This window comes from Leptonychotes weddellii, chromosome 2 (assembly GCF_054177405.1).
Source record: "Leptonychotes weddellii isolate Sample4059 chromosome 2, ASM5417740v2, whole genome shotgun sequence".
Classification (NCBI taxonomy): Eukaryota; Metazoa; Chordata; class Mammalia; order Carnivora; family Phocidae; genus Leptonychotes; species Leptonychotes weddellii.
In genome coordinates, this window is record NC_138370.1 from 72,585,688 (window position 1) to 72,610,271 (window position 24,584).

General features: G+C 37.8%; 1 protein-coding gene across 1 annotated transcript in view; it reads left to right on the plus strand.

The window, feature by feature from the left end:
• The window catches only part of RNF150 (ring finger protein 150), a 236,200-nt gene that overhangs the window by 108,923 nt on the left and 102,693 nt on the right, over positions 1-24,584 (plus strand). The window contains exon 2 of the mRNA XM_081813116.1: positions 16,399-16,649. Within this exon, the coding sequence (XP_081669242.1) occupies positions 16,399-16,649 (251 nt within the window). The remainder of the gene's footprint in view (positions 1-16,398; positions 16,650-24,584) is intronic.

Sequence of the window (24,584 nt, forward strand, 5' to 3'; positions counted from 1 at the left end):
ATGTGCTATGGTGAGCGCTGTGAATGGTGTAAGACTGTTGCATCACAGATCTGTACCTCTGAAACAAATAATGCAATATATGTTAAGAAAAAAAACAAAAGAAGAAGATAGCAGGAGGGGAAGAATGAAGGAGGGGAAATCGGAGGGGGAGACGAACCATGAGAGACTATGGACTCTGAGAAACAAACTGAGGGTTCTAGAGGGGAGGGGGGTGGGGGGATGGGTTAGCCTGGTGATGGGTGTTAAAGAGGGCACGTATTGAATGGAGCACTGGGTGTTATACGCAAACAATGAATCATGGAACACTACATCAAAAACTAATGATGTAATGTATGGTGATTAACATAACAATAAAAAATTTTTAAAAAAGAAAATGGCATTGTAAGCATATTCAGAGACAGCAGCATTTGGGGAAAAAGATAAGTGGAAATATGGAAAACCAGGTGAATGAAAGAATGATGTAATGACACACTTTTGGAAAAGTGAAGAAAAGGTGCAAAATTGTCGTATACTACCTGGGTCTGTACTGAGCAGTGTTTGCATTGAATATCACTGATTTGTCCAGTGAGGGATTAGATAAGGATGTAGGTAGGCTGCCATCTACATGGCAGGGTGTCAGTAGGAAATATTCAGAGGTGATAATCCAAGAAATATTAGTATAAACACATTATTTAGAAACATGGGAGGAAATATGAGCATAAGTAGAAGAGTTGATACATCTGAGAACCACTTGTTTTTAACATATGAGCTTTGCAATGATGGAAATTTTTCCACTAATAGGAACATAAATTATATTTGAGAATTAATGGGGTTTTTTTCCTTTGGGAAAGAACAAAATGATTTCTAACCTTAAACAAGTCACCTAACCTGTAAAATAAAGATGATGTCAGAGTAGATGACGAGACCCATTCTAAGACCTAATTGCCCAGTTCTGTTATTCCATTTACATCTAGAAAGCTGACATTGGCAGAACATTTACTTTATTGTTCAGGCAGAGCAAGCTTTGTAGGCTCTTAGGATAACACTGTTTCTACATCACTTTCTATAATTTACTTTAATATCAGTAATCTGTTTGTATAAGAGAACAGCTACTTTCCATGAGAAAGTTTTATATGCCTTTACTTTTTATTTTGCTTTAACATTTGGCTTCAATATTATGATGGAACTTGTGACATTTCTTTTAAAATGTCAACTCCTTAAGAAGAAGGAGTAGTATTTTCTTGTCTTAATCGTTTTATACACCAATGATTTTACCCACTAGGCTAGCAAATAAAAGTTGCGCATAGGGTGGCTGAACAGTGCTGTTCTATAGAAGTGTAATGTGAGCTGCATTTGTAATTTAACTTTCTTGTGGTCACATTTAAAAAAAAAAAGGAAACAAGTTAAATGTAAGCTATTTTATGTAACCAAGATATTATCACTTCAACATTTGATCAATATAAAATATTAATTACTAATTATTAATTATCAAATATTAGTTACTAATGACATTTTTTCATACTGTTTCTTCAAATTCCAGTGCATATTTTACAATTCATATCTCAATATAAACCCTAAATTTCTATCAGACATTCTTGATCTGTATTTAAATTTTATAAAATTTATATTTTAAAAAAGTAGATTCTCATACCCAAGTTGTTTCAAAAATGTTTAAAAGTTTTCCAATAATTTAACTGAGTAATGGTTTTAAATTAACTAAAATTGGAAGTTCAGTCCCTCAGTCATATTTGCTACATCTCAAGTACTCAGTAGCACCATGTGTCTGGTGGTTACCGTGTTAGCGAGCCCTCCAGAATGTTTGATAATTTCAGTGAATGTGATAGAAGGACTGATATGTTCAGTAATTTCTGTGAATGCTCAGTGTGCAAAGAATATCCTTCTCCCCTATGGGCAGAGATGGAGAGAAGGATAGTTGATTCCCTCTTCAGATAGGTGGTTTGAACAAGTAGTTTTCAGGTATGTGACTACAGCTATCTTTAGGGCAAGTGGACATGAGAAAGTATGAAAGCTACTTCTGCTTAATAATTCTCTAGTAAAAAAATTAGTGGGGAGGAGTTCACATTTTTGCTTTTGATGTTTTCTTTCCATTTGTAGACCTATTAAAGAGTGATACTTATGAAGCCCTGTGTGTCGCTAAGGCACAAGCCAAGATAGCTAGTATTTAGGGCATCAGGGAACTATTAAAAAAAAAGAAGAGAAGTAAGTTTTGGCACACTCTTAGTTTGGGTTTTCCCAGAAGCAGACCTAAAATAAGAATTCAAGTACAAGCCATTTATTTGAGAGGTGATTCCAAGAAACACCTATTTGGAAATGGAGACATGTGACAGGGAAGGAGAGGAGCGAGGAGCCAGTAAGGGGTGTGTTATTCGGCAAGTTACCACTGAGAGTCCCTAAAGCTTAATCCCACTGGAGAGCTCTGGGAAAATTTGTGGCAATGTGCCACAGGGTTCTACAGATACAGGGAGGAGGGAGCTGAGGTACTTATACACCAGCTTCCTCAGTCATTAGTTCAAGACTACTCTCCGGTAGTGGCGGTTCCTCCTTTCTCTGGACTACACGCAGTCTGAGTGATATCTGGTAAGCAAGGGAAGCCATTCAGGCAAAGAAATGCAGGAGTTGGCAGTTGAAAGTCAGGACAATGTGCACTAATATAGTATGGGCTAGGTGATTTGCGGGGGATAATGGACGGCATCTATGATAGACACTCCTTAACCTATAGTGGAGAATGTGTTGAACAAAGGACAGGGAGGTATATTTCAGATCTGTGGAGCTTCTTCAAAATACATGTGCAACTGCCCAGCCCTTCTCCCCTTCCTAGACCTGAGATCCTAATAAAATGTGCCTCGTTCCCCTTGCCCTGATATTTATTAATGGAGACATAAAGACCAAGGAGGCTTATAGACTTTATCTATTTACATATTAGTCTGAAAGTATTTCATACAGATGTTTATCACAACTAGTTGCTAGAATTTGTGGGTCTGGCCAGGGGATGTGCGTGTTTTCTACTTCTTTGGAGTTTGAGCTCTGATCCTTGAGAAGCTCGTTTGCTACCCACCAAGGTTTATCATCAAGTTCTGTCCCACTTTTGCTATATTTTCTCACTGTATTTATTAATAGTTGGCCTTTCAACTGACCTTAGCATTATTTGTTGAATTTATAGTCTGTGTCATCTTACTATAGGGAAAACTATGTGGGGATTCCCAGCTTCCTCTTAGAAACCAAAACAGTAAACTTTAATTGCTCTTAAGAAGGGATTTTCCAATATGGATTTTTAATAAAGAGAGTTCTCACTTTTAGTTGTCAAAGACTACTAAAGACAACTTTGGAGATTACTAAAAAGAAACATCGAGATAAATCAAGGAATGAGGCATTTAATAATTCTGCAGCGAATTGGGAATTCCAGGTCACTTCTGCCAATTAAGCAAGAATTGTGAGAAGAAATGCTTCATGCATATTTCCCTGTTCTATGCAATGGCACATAATAGTGTGCCACAGATACCTAGAAGCTCCTTAGGTCCTTGACATTGTGGGGTTTTTTCATTGTAATTCGAAGTTCTTGGCCATGCATTGTTAAAAACCGTCTACTGGGGAATAATTGATGTGATTTTTCCCAGTAGTTCAAAGCAAAACAAAACATAAATCCGTGTATTCTTTGATTTCTGTTTTGAACTAAAAGTTACACAATTTTTAGTTTTCACTACCTTAACAGCAATACCATTTAGGCCATTAATTACTAACCCAGTTATGTTCATTTGTTTCCTTTGAAGATTACTTTCCTGATTATCTACCTCAGAGTTTCCTTTTATTGATCAATGGGAGGTGAAAAGATAACCCTTCATGTTGCAGAAATGGCAACTTGCTCAGCATGGACCTCATGGCCCACAGCTGTTTGGAGGGGTCCCCGTGGTATTCAGGGGGTATAGGTTGGAAGCCAAGTTTGGTGTGCTCCTTCCCACCCCTGCCCTATCTCCTGTGGTGTCAGTGCAAGTTTTGCCATGTCGGGAATGTTTTAAATTATTTGATAGATGATGTTGGTGATAATAACTTCTATTTATTGCGCAACCACTATTTTTGGGTTCTTTATATGCATTATTTCATTTAATCCTCACCCACCCCTTTGGACTAGGTAGGTTTGCTATTAGAGTTTTGGAGATTGTGAACCTAAAGCTTAAAGATTTTGTAAACCTTCCAGGGTCACCCAGCTAGAAGTTATGGTGAATGATTCTGCTATTTAATTTCATCTCTTAGATTATTAGGAAGGGAGAAATGCTGCAGAATTTTGGTCTGTCATCATCTCCTATCCTGTGATTCCATCAGTTTGCTCTTTAATGAGACTTATATGTATATTGGTTTTTATCCAAGCTAAAATTAGAATTTAAGGGGCACCTGGGTGGCTCAGTCATTAAGTGTCTGCCTTCGGCTCAGGTCATGATCCCAGGGTGCTGGGATCGAGCCCCACATCAGGCTCCCTGCTCGGCGGGAAGCCTGCTTCTCCCTCTCCCACTCCCCCTGCTTGTGTTCCCTCTCTCGTTGTGTCTTTCTCTGTCAAATAACTAAATAAAATCTTTAAAAAAAAATTAAATTAAAAAAAAAATTAGAATTTAAAACATTTTATATATAAGCAGAAGGTTCTTTAAGCAAGATTATCTGCTCTAATAAAAACAGAATTATTGTACAGATCAATTTAGTATTCTATGATTTGCTTTATTTTAGCCTGGGCTCTATGATACCATTTAGTCATTTAAAATTCTCACAAAAACTGGAAGTAAGTTATTTTTGAGTCTGATTTACTGAAAATGTTCAAAGAAAATGCTACAGGTGGGGCTATAAATAAAATGCCTTATATTATATTCATCACTCACCCTACAGTTATCACAAATTCATAGAAAATTCTACGCACTTGTAAATCAGGAAAAAATATAAATTTTTTAAGAAGTGTGAGTCATTGATCATCTCAAGTGTAGCTGAGGAAATGACATCAGTGAGTTAAGTTACTAGAGCCATTCCAAAGAAAATAAAATTGGCTATTGTTAGCATCTCCTTTAAACATTTTTTGACCTCATGAAAATTGGTTGTTATTGATCATCTGCCTGACTGTAATGAAAAATCTCCACTTAAAGGATCTGGTGCATAATTAAAATGTACTTCAGTATCATCCAGCATTTGACATATTTCAAGTTTTCAGCAAAGCACTGGGGGAGCACAGATCACCCAGTTTTTAGCCAACAACTCAGATGAACCTTTAATATTTTGAGCTTGAGGGACTTCTGGAGGAATCATGTCTGTTAATTTGCACTACAAGATGTCTGCTTGGTTCCCAAATGATAAATTTCACAGTCCTTAATTAGTCCTCCTGTGAATTTGTTTTTATCCCCTGAAAACTGTTTTTACAGTTCAGACTAAGACTGTATTCCAGAAAACGTCCTTCCCATCCCCAACAAGGTTTCAGGAAAGGTACATGGTTCAGGATAGCGCTAACCTCTCTCTGGAGTAGAAGAGCTAACAACACACTGGGGCCATTTGGAATGAGCACTCATTCATGGCCTAGGATGGCCTTGGAATCGTATGTGCAAGGCAGACAGTAATAATTACACTTCATATGGACATTCTTTTCTGATACGTACACAGATGAAAACACTAAGGGTGAATGTTAATGTGAATTCAGATAAAGTAAAATTATAGGCCACCTAAGAAATTACATGGAAATATAATGAGGTCCAGTGACAGTGGCTTGGGATTCAGAAGACCTGGATTCTTTTGCACAGACACACATTTTGGGGGGTAACTACCTGGTTATGCCATATGGAAGCAAAGGGCAGAAAACTCAACCCAAACTGTCTTTAGCAAGATAACTGTGAAGTCCAAAGGCATTCTGACTTCAGGTATGGCTTGATCAAGGCTTAGATCATGCCATCAGATTATTTCTGCCCTGATTTTTTGGCTCTCCTCCATCTGTGCCAGCTCTATCCCTAGTCTAGTCCCCTTGTGCTAAGATGACTGCCACAGCTTAGCCTCCCAGATGTTCCTGTTTAAGATCAGCAGGAAAAGAGGGCATTTGCTTTCGTCTTACCTCAAATAAAAGTCTTGTGTGCCCTGCCCACACCTGACTGTGATGTCACTGGTTGGGCACAGTTGCACTTACAGGATTAGGCCTTTGTAGCAGAGGAGATATGTCCTGCATTGTGCTAAGAAGAGGATGGGGTGGGGCGGTCTCATTTGTGTATTTGGCGGTGGTAAAACCATAATGATTCTAATAAAACTTGACATCTATATCGTGGTTTTTATTTGGCAGGCCTTGTGCTTAAGTGCTTCACTGCGAATTACCTCATTTAATAACAGGACAGGAGATTTCCCTCTGGTGGGTATTTTTTTCTCAGAGACTCCTACAGTAAGATCACTAACTGAGAATGTGGGTGGGAAGAGGCACAGGAGATTTGAGGAGAGATGTAAAGATCTGAGGTCATCATTTGGACAAAGGGAGAGCAGGTCCAGAACCGAATAGGATAGGCAGTGTTAGGTGTTCATTTGTGGGAAGGGATCGTAAATTTGAAGCGAAAACAGATGACTCATGAGATTTTTCTCTTAGCATTGTTCATGTGATAAAGTGGAGGCATAGAAAAGCACATCTTGTAGGGCACGTTCTGTGGAGAAATAGAAGAGCAAGGGAGCTAAGGGTATTTTTAGAGGATTTCTGATAATGATGGACCATATGACCTATGCTGAGATTAGGATAGATGGGTAAGGACAGAAATGAAGCCAGGAGAGAGCTGATGGGCAGTAAGAAAAGTGGAGTAGGGGGTTGGTCATGGGTGGGGAGGTACCTGTGCAAAGAGAGCTAGAAGAAGATGCGGGGGCATTGGGAACGTGACATCTTTGAAATTGGGATTTCAGAGGTGGTGCAGTTTCCTAGTAATGACAAGGTACAGGATAAGAATGTGTGTCTTGAGAAGGACTAGAGGAAAAGGAAGATGGATGCAGAAGAGAAGAGCAAACAACTGACAGGCCAGAGTAGTGGGCGTCTTATCCGTGTGAATACTAAAATGCCAGCCCAAGGAGGATGAATGTTACGAGCCAGGAGCTAAAGAGGGTGATAAAAGAGATGAACAGGAGATTGGTAGACCAGGCAAGGAGATGAGAGACAGGGTTGGAAACGCGGGTGGAAAGAATCTCAAAGACAAGCGGCTTTCAAAGTTTGTCTCAAAGACGGAACTCCATTACCGGGAGTAACGGTCTAGAAGTAACAAAGTAGAACACAGACACCACACTGTCTTCAGGCTCTGAGGTATGTGGAGTATGGTTTAATAAAAATAAATAAAAATGAAAACTACCTTTCCCCTTAATCATAGCGCAGAGAAACTAGTGTCCTTCTAAGGCAGCCAGATCAATCAAAGCAAAGAAGAAAGGAATCATCCTAAGAAGAGATGGAAGAATCAGGGGCTTTGTTGATGAGAAACTCAAGTTTCTGAGAGTCGTAGAGGGAGGTTTGAGAAGCAGGCTGCAGGTGGGAAATGGAGTTGGATCAGATCATAGGCAGAGCTACAGGGACCTGGGAGGTAATTCCTGACTGGGGAGGCCTGAACTTCAGCGGTGCCTCAGGCCAAGGGGATGGGGCCCCTGAGAGGGGGGCGAGCAGTCTTCAGTATTGCGGAGAACCTGCCTAATGGGAGGAGGCACTGCTTGTCCTTGGGGCCACCTGAGCTTATCCATACCTCTCCTTAATCTCCTGGAGGAACAGAACAAGGGCCCCTGCCTTAGGTTTTCCCACAGAAAACATGAGTGGACAGAGTAGCTGATTCCACCAGGGAAATAGGAACTCACAGGTAGAGAATATGAGCTATCTGAGGAGTGCCACCATTATTAGAGAAAGTACAGAGTAAGCAGATACCGGCTGAGAAAGAGTGAAAAGATGGGCCACAAATATTAAGTAAGAGAAGCTTCTATTCAGTGGAAGTTATTCAAAGAAAAAAGAAGCCAGAAGTTTTTTTGTTGTTTTTTTTTTAAGATTTTATTTATTTGACAGAGATACAGAGAGAACAGGAACACAAGCAGGGGGAGTGGGAGAGGGAGAAGCAGGGTCCCCACTGAGCAGGGAGCCCGATGCGGGGCTCGATCTCAGGACCCCGGGATCATGACCTGAGCCGAAGGCAGACACTTAGTGACTGAGCCACCCAGGCGCCCCTGTTTTTTTTTTTTAAAGGAAACATTTAGTATGAAAAATTCAACAGTTTAAATAAAGACCACAATAAATGAGATAAAATACAGAATGGATACAACGAAAGACAAATTCATGAGCTGGAAGATGAGCTTGAGAGACTCTTCCACAGTCAGCCAGAACAGATTATAATCAGATTATAATTTCTCTTTAGAAATTATAAAAGACACAGTGAAAATACCACTATATACCAATTAGAAGGGCTAAAATAAAAAAAATAAAATAATTAGTGGTAATTCCAAGTACTGGCAAGGATGCTGAGAAACTGGATCACTCACACATTACCAGTGGGAATGTAAAATGATACAGCCACTCTGGAAAGCAATTTGGCAATTTCTTTTAAAGAACTAAACATGTAGGCACCACACAACCTCACAATCGCACTCCTCGGCATTCATCCCAGGGAAATGAAAACTTACATTCACACAAACACTTGTGAACTAATGGTTATAGCAGCTTTATTCTTAATAGTCCCAAACTGGAAATAACCCCTATGTCCAACAATCGGTGAATAGTTAACCTGTGGTTAAATATTCCATACCATAGAATACCATTCATAGGTAAAAAGGAATGAATTACTGAGACATGCAACAGCTTGGATCAATGTTAAGGGCATTATGCTGAGTTAAAAAAAAAAAAAAAGCGAATATCAAAGTGTTACTGTATGATTCCATTTATATAACATTCTAGAAATGATAACATTCTAGAGATGGAGAATAGGTAAGTGGACGTCAGAGGTTAGGGAAGGGAAAGGAGAGGGGGAGGCAGTTCTTTTTGATGATGGAATATTTCAATATTTTAATTGTGGTAGTGATAAGAATGACTCCACATGTGTGATAAAATATCATGGAATTTTACACAAAGACCTTTTAAAACTCTGCACATGCCCAAACTGGTGAAGTCTAAGTCCTGTAATCTGGTGAATTATATTGTGCCAGCCAATTTCCTGTTTTGATAATGCACTGTAATATGCGACATGCCACCATTGGGGGAAGTTGGGAGATGTGTTCTTGGGACCTCTGTGCCCTACATTTGCCAATATTAGTCTATAATCATTTCAAAATAAAAAGTTTTTTTTAAATGAGGGGGGAAAGTATAAAAATATAGCTAACAGAATGAATGCCCCCAAGAGGATAATAGGAATCACAGGCGAGAAAAAATATTGAAGGAAATATTTGAATAAAGTATGAAGACAGATGTTTTAGACATAAAGAAAAGAATGAAATACCTCAGACTGAAAGTGTTCATGTACAGTAATTCCCCCTTAACTGCAGGGGAACATTCCAGCACCCCCCGGGGATACAAGACTGTGAATAGTACCAAACCCTATATACACTATGTTTTTTCCTACACATAACTATAATAAAGCTTAATTTAGAAATTGGGCACAATAAAAGAGTAACAACAGTAATTAATAATAAAATGGAAGAATTATAACAGTATACCGTAATAAAATGTATCTCTTTCTCAAAATACCTTATTGTACTGTACTCCCCCTTCTTCTTATGACAGTGTGAGATGATAAAACGCCTGCATGAAGAGATGAAGTGTGGTGAATGACGTAGGCATTGTGATGTAGTGTTAGGCTACAATGGGCCTTCTGATGATACGTCAGGGCGTTCTGGACTGCAGTTGACTGCAGGTTCATCGAAACCACGGTTAAGGGGGCACTAGTGTGCTACCAGACTAACTGATGAATACTCATAAATAGACACAGTAACATTTAAAAGCATCCAAGACTATTCTCAAATATAACTTCAAAAGGTTACAGAGAGGAAGAACAGACCACTTACAAAGAACAAGGATCTTGATGACCTCAGACCCGTCCCAGCAACAAAAGAGTAAGCAGACAGAACCGTCATGAGTGCATATATGCAGTTCGCCATAGAAACTCAAAATCAAGTAGAAACAATAAGCAGAGATATGGAAAATCTGAATGTAATTAATAAACTTAATCAATGAGATATATATATACCAAACAAAGAATAGCTTTGAATACAATGTTTCTGGATACAAATGGAACATTTATCCCCCAAAAATGTATTAGGTGATTAAGGAACAATAGCAAGAGCCTATGTTCCTTGACCATAATGAAATAATAAAATAATAATTATACATGGATAACTTTAAAAATCACATGTGTTTGGAAACTAAGTATATAATACTAATACTAAATAACCCTGGGTTAAGTTGAAATCTGCTTCAGAAATTTTTGATGTCTTTCAGAGAAACTTTATTTTGAGGTTTTCTGCATATGCGGCTAGTGTTTATTTAGACATGTGCTTAGATATTTTATAACTTCTGCTGCTATTATGTGTAGATCATTTTTTCCATTACATTTTCTGGTTAGATATTGTGTCCTGGTATATGGAAAGCTCTTCATTTTTGATGTGGATTTTGAATCTTGTATTTACTGAATGTTCTTCTAATTTCAAAAGCTAAATTATCTTGGCTTTTCTAGATGGTCATGTGATTTCCTGAAATAATGACAGCTTACACTCTTCATTTCCAGTACTTACACTCTAGTTTCTATGTCTCTTTGTGCCAGATACCATTTCTACTTTAAATGTTGGCTCCTCCTGGTCTTATTCATGATTTGAATTGGAGAACTTCTAATGTGTCCTCCATTTAATGTGCTACTTCTGGAAGATCCTTATCACATTAAGGACATTTCCTTATACTATTCTTAATAAGAATCAAGAATGGGTGCCATCCTCAACATGTGGCTTTCTTGTCTAAGAAGCTGGCTGTTCCACATCTCTCTAGCTGAAGTCAGGGAAAAGGGGAGACAATCTGGGGAGCACATACTCAGTCCTTTGTGGATAAGACCCCAGAGTGGCAAACATCATCTCCATTCACATCTCAGCGGCCAAATACTAATCACATGGCCACATCTAGCCGCAGGGGAGTCGAGGGATTAACACTTTTCACTGGTCAGCCTGTGCCTAGCTAACACACTAAGATTATAGGTGAGAAAGAGACCAGATATTGAAGGACAGCTAGCTACACAAGAGGATCACATGCTTTGTTCCTTTCCTTCGTTAAGCATTAATGTATTTTCTAATGTTAAATCACCCTCACATTCCTTAAATAAATTCCACTTGGTCATGAAGATTCTTTTACTGTATTTTTAGATTCTATTTGTGAATGCTTTATGATTTTTACATCTGTGTTTATTAAAAGCTTTTTTTACATTTATATGATACTTCGCAGTTTTTAAGATCAGTTTACATACATTATGTCACAAGAACAGATGATAATCAGGAGCTGACTATAAAAAAAAAAAAAAACAGATATTAAGTAAATAAATAGAAAATATCTCCAAAGGGAATACTGCGGCCTTTTCTTATTATTGCCTAAATTCTAAAAGGCCCTCTGTAGAGGATACAGAGAATTGAAAAAGGATTTTTTTTATCACATGGACCTGGGAGAGATGTCATCACCCTCCGAGCTGCACAGGGAGGAACAGGGCTGACGCTCTGTAAAATGTCTAACAGTCTGTTGGTGTCCTAGACATTGTCTTAATGCAGTGTTTAAACAACCTGGTTTTGAATTTACAAGTCAAGGATGTTCTGGTTATTAAACATTTTTTTAGATTCCTGCACTTTTGTCTTGATCCTTTACTCTCTGCATATACCAAATTAGATAATGGCAGTTGAGCTCTCTCCTGGGAAAGGGAGCGCTAAAAATACAGAGTGTTCCTGCTGCTTGGCTGCTAGGTCCTACGTGCGCTGGGCACACATTGTCTCGCGCGGCCGAAGAGCTTTTCCAGAATACACCATAATTATATAATAGCTATCACTCAGAAGTATAAAGTGCCTTTGGGAGGAAAATAAATGGTCGGCTGACATAATTTTGCAAGAGAGGCACTCAATATTAGAGCGACTAGGAATCACGGTAAACACAGAGTTTCCCAAATAGCAGGCAGAGCCTCTATAGATTTTACCCCCACAAAATTGGCTACCTGCTAACTTCTCTTCCCCTGAGTCTCAGAGCCTCCCGTGTGTCCTAGATTAGATACACAGGGCAGCGTGTAACTTTGAGATCACTCAGGCTTTCAGTGCGTTCTCCCCCTCCTCACCCCTGCTTCTCTCTCTCCCTCCCTCCCACACACCCACAGAAGCAATTCACTACCATTTACCTGGGGAGAAGAAGCCTGATACTTTGGGTGCACATTTCAAAATGAAGCAAAGATCAGGGAGTTATCTGATTACTCACCTTGGTGCATATGCCTCGTTTGAACATATGAGACCCTGTGGTAGCTTTTGCCCTGGATTATGTGCATTGATAATCAAGACTAATCAGATGATTCATCCAGATCCACTTCACTGTATGGTTTTGCATAACCTAAGTACCTAAATTTTTAATGACTATTTCTGTTGGGATAAATGCATACCCTTTTTACCACTCACGGTAATCCATAGCCTAAAGCACATGGAGAAATATCCCAGAATCCTATCTTTTTTTTTTTTTTTAACCATCATCAGCCCTAGAAAGATGAATACATTTAAGGTCTAGATGAATAGAACTGCTCAGCTGCCACTTTCACTGTTTCTCCTTCCAAGTGGTTGTTTTCTATCGTGAAGGTACACCAGTAGTATGAACAACATGGGCAGTGTTAACTAAGAACTTAAGTTTAAATGCTTTAAAATAGTTAATTATACTTTACCCTACAGGAACAGAAAGTGTTTTCTCAGGTCCCTAAAAATGGATGATGAGTGATTTAAAACTTCGTGGATATCCAAAATTTGATTGCCTATTTTTATTTATTTTTTTGTTATACGCAACTAATGAATCATTGAACACTACATCAAAAACTAATGATGTACAACATGTTGGCTAATTGAATTTAAATTTAAAAAATAAAGATTTTATTTATTTATTTATTTATTTATTTATTTATTTATTTATTTGAGAGAGGGAGAGCATGAGCAGGAGGATGGGCAGAGGGACAAGCAGACTCCCCACTGAGTGCAGCACTGGACATGGGGCTTGATCCCAGGACCCTGAGTTCATGACCTAAGCCCAAGTCAGACGCTTAACCCAATGAGCCACCCAGGTGCCCCTGGCTGCCTGTTTTTTTTGGTTTTTTTAATCTCTATTTTTTATTTTTTAAATTTTATTTATTTGTTTGAGAGAGAGACAGAGAGTTAGAGCACGAGAGCAGGATGAGGGGCAGAGGGAGAAGCAGACTCCCTGCTGAGCAGGGAGCCCGATGCGGGACTCGATCCCAGGACCCTGGGATCATGACCTGAGCCGAAGGCAGACACTTAACTGACTGAGCCACCCAGGGGTCCCTGTATCTCTATTTTTTTTTTTAAGATTTTATTTATTTGACAGAGAAAGACACAGTGAGAGAGGGAACACAAACGGGGAGTGGGAGAGGAGAAGCAGACTCCCCGCCGAGCAGGGAGCCCGATGCGGGACTCGACCCCGGGACTCCAGGATCATGACCCGAGCCGAAGGCAGTCGCTTTAACCAACTGAGCCACCCAGGCGCCCCCTGTATCTCTATTTTTATTTAGGTCTTGTTTCGTTCAGTGTACAGATCCTACAAGTGCTTCAATAAATGTACCCCTACATGTTTCGTGGTTTTGGATGCTGTTGTAAATGAAATTGAATTTTTAAAGGTTGCCTGTTTTTAAAATGCTGAGCTGGGGTTTGACTCTTCACTGTTAGGCTCTATGGTCTTTTATGGATAAGCAGAGAGAAGGAAAATTGTATGGAGGAGAATTAGCGAAGACAGAGTTAGGCCGCCAGAGAATAAAGATGTTAAAAGCTGTACAATTTAAGCAGCCTGCAATGGGTTCAGCAGAAGAAAGGTCAACCTTACTGTAAAACAAAGTCCAAAAGTAGATCCAAACACATCTGAGAGTTTAGGGGGAAAATAAACTGCATCTGTTTGTCTCCTCTCTGCGCATCACATTGTAAGAGCTCAATAAATATTGTTCTGTTACTAAATCACATTCGGGTTAAGATTTAATGTAAAACATAAAACCGTGTTTTGAGAAGCAATTTTCGATGAGTCTTTCTATCATCTTGAGTGGAGAAGAGCTTTCTAAGCAGAGAATCAAAACCGGAAGCCATAAGGAATATATTAGTAAAATTTGACTACTAAAAATTGTAAAAACCTATCATGGTGGTCATAGCATCATGTATAGAATTGAATGGTCGGATCACTATGTTATACATCTGAAACTAATACAGCACCGGATGTCCACCGTACTTCAATAAAAATAAATAATAAAAAGGACTGAACTAGAAATGAAAAGTGTAGAATGTGTGCAAGTCTGAGCATACAGAGTCTCATAAATAATCCCAAGATCCCATCCTCAAAAATCTAATTCTAGAGTCCTGAATAGATATGCTTTAAAAATATAAATAAGGAAGTAAATTAAATGAAAAATTATTATTCTACCACTACTTAAAGACCTATAAAATAGCTACAGCCCTGGGATGAGCCTCCCCAGGCCAAATTAGTCTAGTATACACAGAGATCGTATTTCTGTAGAGACAAAACCTGTCAGTAGCCTTAATCCCTCAAAAAAACCTCAGACTACAAGCAGCCATTAGCCAAAGTAAACATGAAAAGAGAAGGAGCATCAGAATTGTCAGTAAATTCTGCAAAATCGAAATTCAAGCCATCAGTTTCAGTAATTCCCAGAAATAAGAGCCAAATCTAAATACTCTGTGGCTTTGTGATTTTACAATTGGGCCAATACAAAAGTTTCAGGAATTTTTTAAAATATGTAACTGATGTAGCGCACACATATACCTTGGTATGTAGTTAGCTTTTATTTTTTTTTATTTTTTTTGAAGATTTTATTTATTTGAGAGAGAGAATGCGAGAGAGCACGAGAGGGAAGAGGGCAGAGGGAGAAGCAGACCCCCCGCTGATCAGGGAGCCCGATGTGGGACTTGATCCGGAGACTCCAGGATCATGACCTGAGCCGAAGGCAGTCGCTTAACCAACTGAGCCACCCAGGCGCCCCTGTAGTTAGCTTTTAAAGTATTTATTCAGTGAAATACTAGCAAGGAATTTAGGATTGAAAACTTGCATAGAGATCAAGGTCAAGTGAAAGCCCCAAGTAGCCTCTAAGAGCTTGCATCTCTCTGAGCAAATGTAATCTGGTAGTTCCATCCAGCTGACTGACCTCAGCACATGAATGAGGCCAGTTTGAAGCAGCTATAGCCATGTTTAATTTTGCCTTGAATCTGCAACATCCTAATTGCAAATTTGCTCCCTTTAATTTGCAGTGACCCCAGGTGATGGGCTATTTCCATATGGAAGTAGGGCTCACGAAGAACTTTGTGGGCATGAATTGGGGTGATACCAGAGGACCTACCCTGGTGAAACTGAAATCTGTATTCTAGTTCAAGTATCAGCCACGGTGGCATATTGAGTTGGTCATTTTGGAGCTGGTATCATATCCTTACTAAAGACTCCCTGTAGAGACTGTGCCTCCCCTGGTGTCATAAAGAATAGGGACAATTCTTTCTACTTTGGCTGCACACTGTCCAATAATGGGCATGGGGGGTAGGAATATTTGAAAGTTGAAGTAAAACCATTTTGAAATTGTTCAGTCTCCATCTTCTCTCTTTGCTGAGTATGAGGAGACCCAAGCTGTTTGCACTGAACTAGATAAAATAAGCAGGAAATAGTCCTGAGGCCTATGATATTAATGTTTACAAATAATTAGAGCTTGTCAAGAAACCCATTTGGGGTTACTTTGGGTACTCAATGTAGGAGAAAATTGCCTTAGAAATGATAGAGATCTGTATTTAAGGATTCCTAGTGTCGTGAGGGGGAAGGAAGGTTCGCAGATGGGTGGCACAGAATTGGGCATCTTATGCTTCTCCCATGGGGTAGAAGGTGCCACCTCCCCTCCTAGGGGGTCTGTGAAGTGCCCCCAGAGAAATGTAAACTGTGCTAGGTGGGAAGGGTCATGAATTCAATTTGGGTTCTTTTCTCATATACAAGGTAGCTGAAGGAGGTTGAGCATTTGACTCGGTTTCTGGCTGTTCTATCTTAGAATTAGAGCTGGCTATTAGGTCTGGCATAGAACTGTCGAAAGTAGGGTCATTATTTGGCTATGCCTCACTCTGTCTAGACATTTCACTATGACTTTCTGCCTCTCTCTCTTCTCCCCTTATCCTTGTTACCCCCTCCTTGCCCCGTCACAACAGGTGTAGAAGACATTGTGGCAATAATGATTCCTGAGCCAAAAGGAAAGGAGATAGTAAGCCTGCTGGAAAGGAACATCACGGTGACCATGTACATCACCATTGGAACCCGGAACTTGCAGAAATACGTGAGCCGCACTTCGGTTGTGTTTGTCTCCATCTCTTTCATCGTCCTGATGATCATATCCCTCGCATGGCTGGTCTTTTATTATATCCAGAGGTTTCGATATGCAAATGCCAGGGACAGGAACCAGGTGAGTATCAAAAAGTTTTTTTAAAAATTAAAAATTATTATAAAAGGAATACATATTGGGGTGCCTGTGTGGCTCAGTTAGTTAAGCGTCTGCCTTTGGCTCAGGACATGATCCTGGGGTCCTGGGATTGAGCCCCTTGTTGGGCTCCCTGCTCAGCGGGGAGCCTGCTTCTCCCTCTCCCTCTGCCCACCCCCCAAGAGAGCTTGTGCTCTCTTGCTCAGTCTCTCTCTCTGTCAAATAAATAAATAAAATCTTTTAAAAAAAAAGTAATATATATATAAGCTTTGGAAATCACAGAAAATACCAAGATAAAACCAAAATTACCTGTTAACCTCCCACCCAAGATGAACATTTTTACCATTTGCCATATAGTTTTTCAGCTCTTTTCCAAATACACATTTTGATGTTTTACTAGTATTGTTCTGCGACATGAGGTGCTTTGTCCCACATTCCTATTGCTCATTTTGTGGACAGTTATTTATTTAGGCAAGTAATAAAGGGAGAAGGAGGAGTGAGCTGAGACTGCTAATGTGGCAACATTGTGTGGGAAGAGCCAGGATTTTCTGGTGAGAATGGAAGAAGAAAAGGAGATAAGAAATAAAAGCTGTTTTAAAAAGCAATTAATTTGGGGACAGATAATATATACATATGGTATAAAATGCAAAAGGTATAAAATGGGGCACCTGGGTGGCTCAGTTGGTTGGACGACTGCCTTCGGCTCAGGTCGTGATCCTGGGGCCCTGGGATCGAGTCCCGCGTCGGGCTCCCTGCTCAGCGGGGAGTCTGCTTCTCCCTCTGACCCTCCCCCCCTCATGCTCTCTCTAGCTCATTCTCTCTCTCAAATAAATAAATAAAATCTTTTAAAAAAAATTTAAAAATTTAAAAAAAGGTATAAAATGGTGTGCAGTTAAAAGTAATTGCCTTCCTGTGTCTGTCTCTCAGTTACCCAGCCATCTTCCTGGAATATCTTCTCTTCCAGGGATATTTTATGTGCTTACAAACACACATTTTTAAACAAATGATAGCACTCTTAACTCTGTACCCTTATTTCTCACTTCTTGGAATTATTCATCTCCACACTCAATCTAAGCTGCCTTCTCATTTTTAATGACTGTATAACATTTCATTTCCTCCATATTTCACATTTATTAAACCAGTTTCTCTTACCAACATGTTTTCTCTTACAAAAAAAAAAACAAAAAAATGTACATGTGATACTGAGCACATTTGTGAGTATACCTCTAAGGTAAATTCTGGAAGTTTAATAGGTAGAGCAATGGTGTGTGTGTGTGTGTGTGTGTGTGTGTATATATTAAATATATATATATTAAATATATATGTAAATATATAGCAAATTAATATATATTAATTTAATTATTAAATTTATTATATATTTATATATTTTCCATGTAAATATGAATATAATATGTATTTATAAATATAAATATAAAATATAAGTATAATATTTATAATAAATATAAATATTTATAAATTTATTAATTTAATTATTGAATATATTTAATATATACATATACATAATGTATATATTAAACTATAATAGATACTGCCCGAAGTCTGCCAAAAAGGTTGAATTAATTTTTATATTAACTAATGGTATACTATTTATACTAATGTAAATAACATTAGTATGATACTACTTATACAGTATAAGGACAGTAATTACTAATAATACTGTTTTCCCACATCCTTAGCAAAAGAATGTTAGAGCTTTTTGTTGCATGCAATTTGATGTTAAAAGTGGTACCATATTTTTCTTAGCACAAATAATGTTGGACATCTTTTCAAGTAAAATAGAAAAAATGAATTTTTTTCTCGGATACCTGCTTATATTATTTGACCACTTTTCAGTTGAGTTGTTGGTCATTTTCTTACTGATATGTTAAGTGAAAGAAATTGAAGAGAAGGCTGTTAGTCAAAGGAGTTAACTGACATAAGATTTAATTTATCTTCCCAATTTGTCATTGCCTTTGATTTATCTGTGGTGCTTTTTGCCATGCAGAGATTTGGGGGTTTTACATAACTGAATTTATCTTTTTATATAGCTCTTGAGTTTTGTATAATAAGATCGTCTACAGGCCAAGACTATAGAAAAACATTCTCTCATATTTCCATCCACTACTTTTTATTTCACTTTTATGATTAAGTCATCAATCTACAGAGAATTTATCTCAGTGTAAAAAATCAAATAGAGAGCCAACATTATTTTATTTGAGATGGCGTACCTACCAGGTTTTATAACTGGTATTTATTCAATAATTAATCATCCCCCCATATGCAGTATCCCCATTCGGCATATACTAAATACCCATATGTAGGGTGCCTGGGTGGCTCAGTCGTTAAGCATCTGCCTTCAGCTCAGGTCATGATCCCAGGATCCTGGGATTGAGTCCCATGTGGGGCTCCCTGCTCTGCAGGGAGTCAGATTCTCCCTCTGCCCCTCCCCCCATTCATTCTCTCAATCTCTCGCTCACTTGCTCTCTCAAATAAGTAAAACTCTTTAAGAAAATAAATAAATAAATATCCATATGTATTTGGTTCTATTTCTCTGCCCTTGAAACTGTACCATAATCTATTCATACTCCAGTACATATTATTTTGAGTACTTTGGCACTATAATATTGTCTCATATCTGTTCCTACTAATCTTCCTTTATTGCTCTACCTTCACTTTTTACATCTATTTTTATATAAATTTAGAATCACTTTTATCTGTTTTTTAAGTTTATAGAATAATTTATAACCTTATGTTGTTGAATTTTACTTAGTATATGTTTGCCCTTTATTCAACAATTCTTTTTGTCCCCTACTAACATTTTTAAATATTCTTATTTAATCATGCACATTTTTTGTGTTTATTCCTAAGTATTTAATAATTGTGTTGCTATTATAAATGGAATATTATTTTTCATATAGGAAGGATTTTGATTTTTGTATTTTTATTTTGTACATTATTATAATTTACATTTTATAGTTTATATATTTTATAATTTGTAATAATTTTGTAATGATTATAACGTGCCTTAGTATTACCTTAATACTAATGGTAATACTAACTAGTATTATATGTAGGCATGTTCTAAGAGTTCTGTATATATTTGAATACTTAATAGTCTTAACAACCCTTTGGTAGGATTTTATTGTCCCCATTTTACAGAGGAAACAAAAGAATTAAATAGGTTGCTCAGTGTTACACAGCTAGTTACTAATAGAGCCAGTGATTGAACCAACAGCAGGGCTTTAGAGTCTATGCTCTTAACCACTACATTGAAGTATTTGTGATTGTTTTTATATTAGTTTATCAGGATTGCATTAATAATATGCACAGTTAGTGATAATTTACTTCTTTCAAAATTTTAAACCTATATATATAGGTTTAAATATAATTTAACCTATATTAACCTATATATATATATAGGTTTAAATATAATTTTAAACCTATATATATATATATATTCCTCTTCATTAAGCATTTAATGGGAACATCCTGAGTTTAATGGGATTTTTTAAATCATTTTTCCATTTTATTATTTTCCCATATAGTTTTCTAGGTCAAGATACATTATTTTCTTGTGTTATGTAAATGAGGGTTAGTCTTATTTCATTCAGAGTTTTTAATCAGGAATGGAGGTTTAATTTTTACAAATGCCTTTTCAACAGCTGTGGTCTGAGTTTTTTCTCTTGATCTGTTAATAGGAGTGTATTATATTAATGAATTTCTCAATATTAGACCATCCTAAATCTTCCATACATACTGTTCTTCTAACACATGCTACATTGTATTTGTATTTTTTTTACCCTGATATTCATATGTGAAATTCATCCATAGTTTACATTTTTATCATGTTCAGGTAACAGTTATATTGGCTTTTTTAAGGAATTTGCAAATTTTCCTCCATTTTGTAGTCCTCCATTTTTTGTAGTCTGCAATGTCCAACACGATAGCCACTACCATGTGTAACCATTCAAATTTAAATTAGTCGTAATAAAATAAAATTTAAAATTCTGTTTCTCAGTTACACTACCTACATTTCGAATGTCCTGTATATGTACTGCCATTTGGTAGCCACTCCCATCATCATGGAAAGTTCTATTGGATAGCCCAGCTCAAGAGCATTTTAAATAGGACTGGAATTAGCTGATTCTTAAAGTATTAGTACAAACTTTCTGCAAGCCAGTGAAGTCTGAGTTGTTGCTTAAGAGGACAACTCTTTGATTTTTCCTATTTTATGGCAATTGGTTTGTTTAAATTTGCTATAGCTTCTGGAACAATTTCTAAAAACATTTGTTACTGCTTCTTTTCTGATTCTCAAAATGATACATGCTCGGTCTAATAAATTTGGCATTCAAAAAAAAAAATACTAAAAGAGAAGACAAATCACCCATTACCCCATGGAATAGTTAACAGTTGAGTATCTTATCTTTTAGGTTTTGTAACCACCTAGATATATATTCTGTAAATTGTCATTGCGTATGTGTCTATGTATGAGACACAAATACGCATGTAAGTTTTGTGTTCTATTTTCAATTAATTGCTGAGCATTTTCCCCTGTCATTAAAAATCTCTAAAACATGATTTTTAGTGGTTATGCAGTAGTCCAATTCCACCACTTACCAAACATGGGCAAGTTACTTAATCTCTTCATGCTTTGGTTTTCTGAACTTAATGCGAATATACCTTCCTCTTATCGTTATAGTAAAAATTATATGAGTTAATGTATATTATTTTTCAGAGTCTCTGAACATGATGCTAATCACTTTTTAAACTTTCAATGAATAGTACCCATTATTACTATCATGTAGATTCCTTGATGACTACTTAAAAATCCACATTACCACTTTTATTGAATCTTCTGGGATTTAAGTGAACACTTACTACCAGGTAGACACAAGGCAGTGAAAATATAGAACTAATATGTTCAGTTTCACTGGTTGCTTAAGTTTATATATATAAAGAAATTACACATACATAAATCAGTTATTGCTAGGATACTTAGCTAATTTGATATTGATAAATAAAAATGGTAACCCTGTATTTTTGAGTCTATAGATAGTCCACATCATCATAAGGCAATTGAGTCGAGCATGAAATTTTAAGCTTGAATGTATTAGTTGATTACTTATTTCAGTCATCAGTTCACTCTGTGCAGGCAGATCGAGTTTGCATGTCTCTAGGCATATGCATACTCAGTGATTTATGTGAAAAGCTAATTGGAAGTGGATGGTATGGAAGTGGTTCATAGGGTTTCAGTTTTTACTCTGCTCCCATTTTATTAACTTTCCTCAAATTGCAAGATGTTACCCTCAGGGTCACTCAGTGAATTGGGATCATGTTAAAAGTTAGCACTGTTTCCTGATCAAAATAGGCACTGTACTATGGCCCTTTGATGGATGGAATAAGAACATATAATTTCCTTTAGAAAAAAATTTCTCCTTTGATGGAAAGTGCTCCATTCCATTCAATAGAGAGCTTCAGCTGGGCAAGCTATAGCTATAATAAGCCTCAGGTTAACGTAAGTCATTTTTTTAAGTCATTTATTTTTATTAAAGCATTACTGGCCCTTCAAGAAAGATTGACTCTCAGGTTAGAAGTAGGCTCACAGCCTAAAATGGAATATCGAAAGCCTTAATGTTGCATTAGTGAAGTATCCAACCATTCAGGTATGTGCAAGAGAGACTGAACTGGAATTAGGCACACGAGCTCTCCAATCTCTGCTTGGCTTTGTGCAGATCACAGTTGAAGGAAAGTCACCATCATCTTACATGATCACTAGCCCTCATGTCTTACTGTACCTGGAGAAGATCATTTCACTGCAGTTTCCCATGGAGGAAGATTTGCTAGATAATCTTTACGTTAGTAGCCTCACACCCCAGGGTCTTTTAGATGGTGACATGGAGAATAAGGGTACAACTGAAAGTGGAGAGATTTGGCTGGTGTGCCACATTTCCTAACGCAGTTAACCAAGATAAATCTAGTGCAAGGTAATTGTCACAGATACCAGCTTTGGAGTTAGACAGGTCTGGATTCCAGTCTGTGCTCTGGTGATTCCTGGTTGTGTGAGTTTGCACAGGTTAGGTCCTTTGCCTTTCTCTTCTGTCCTTCCTCACGTGTAAAGTGAGACTGATCATGTGTCAGCCCCATCCAAAAGGTATCAAATGAGAAAATATGTGTGACGTATTAGACAGTTGTTAGCTGGATCACCTTTAATAGATAAGGCAATTCTTAGAAAATAGTCTCCCCCGCCAAATTTAAATAGCTCAATTCTATAACTCACAAAGACTGGGTTTTTAGCTCAGATGACACAGTTTGAAACAAAATGGGATCTTTTTTCCATCTTTTCTCCAGAGTTATGGGAAAAGGAAGGCATATAAATAGACTACAGAGTAAGAATCTGACTTTCTTGGGGGATAATTTCCCATGTAGCAGTTTTTAATTAACAATAATAGTGTATGCACACAGGTTTTTTAATAAAGCAAATAAAAGGGTGTGTATTTAAAAGTAAATTTCTTCCCACCTCAGACTCCCTTTATCAACCTCCCTTCCTCCAACTCTCCTCACAGGCAGCAACTCTTTTTTTTTTCTTATGTTATGTTAATCATCATACATTACATCATTAGTTTTTGATGTAGTGTTCCATGATTCATTGTTTGCGTATAAGCTGTCATCATCAAGACAGTATGATACTGGCACAAAAACAGACACATAGATTGATGGAACAGAATAGAGAGCCCAGAAATGGACCCTCAATCAACTCTGTGGTCAACTAATCTTCGACAGGCAGCAACTCTTAACACTTCCCTTTCAAGTCTTCCAGAAGTTTCTGTGCTAGATATAAGAAAAGTTGTTTTCCACATTTGTTACATATACAAGGACTCTGCCTTTACATAGCTTGCATTGTAGTGGTATCAACAAGCAATACACATGAAAACAGATAGAAACCCACTCAGAGGCTAGTCCAGCAGTCAGATGACAGGTGATGGATTTGGACCAGAATAAGCGAGAAGTCAAAAGGAATCCGATTAGGACGGTATTTTAAAATCCTATGGGTTAAATGTAGACTATAAAGACTATATCCTAGTTTATACCTGTTGTACCAACCTAATTATTAATAACTCCCCATTTTGCTCTCAAGAGTGATAGTTTGGATAATAAATTATAGATTTACCATATGTGTGAGAGAAAGAGAAAAATCAAGGATGCAATTAGGTCAGTTTTCATGGCATGAGCTGAAATGGGAAAGACAGAAGAAGAGATCCTGAGGGGCTGGGAACTCCAAATTCGGGTTTGGAGATGTTACATTTAAGAAGCCTATTCTATCTACCAGATACTTAACACATATGCCAAGTATTTTGACATGCAAGTCTGGATGTCAGGAGAGAAGAAGAGCTGGAGATAGAAATATGGGAGCCATCAGAACATAGATGCCATTTAAATGGCCAGGACAGGAAGAACTGCCCTGGAGAGTAAGCATCCAGGAGAAGAGATCTGAAGACAGTTTGATATATGCTAATGTGGCCTCAGGCCCCACTCTCTCTCCCTCTAGCATATTATTTTATGTATTTGTCTTATTTTCTCTCCAGTTCACATCACTATTTAAAGCCATTCCCTCCTTGCCTCACCACCTCACTTTCCCGTGCATGCAGGCACCCAGAAGGGGAAGGTAAGCGAGGAGGCTGGTTTGCAGAGACCAACCACAGCCTCGTGCTCCATCTGGATCCACTGCTCCTCTGCTCAGGGTCCACGGGTCTGCAAGGACCTTCTTCACTCATGATGCTTGTCTTTTGTACAGCCCTGTCCTCTTTCAGTCCAGCATCCTTTGAGGACCCTGGTCTGTCCACCGGTCTATGTGTGTCTGAGTCCAGTGACTAATTGTTTCTGCAGAACTGAAGGAGGTGGCCATTCACATCTCCTAATTCC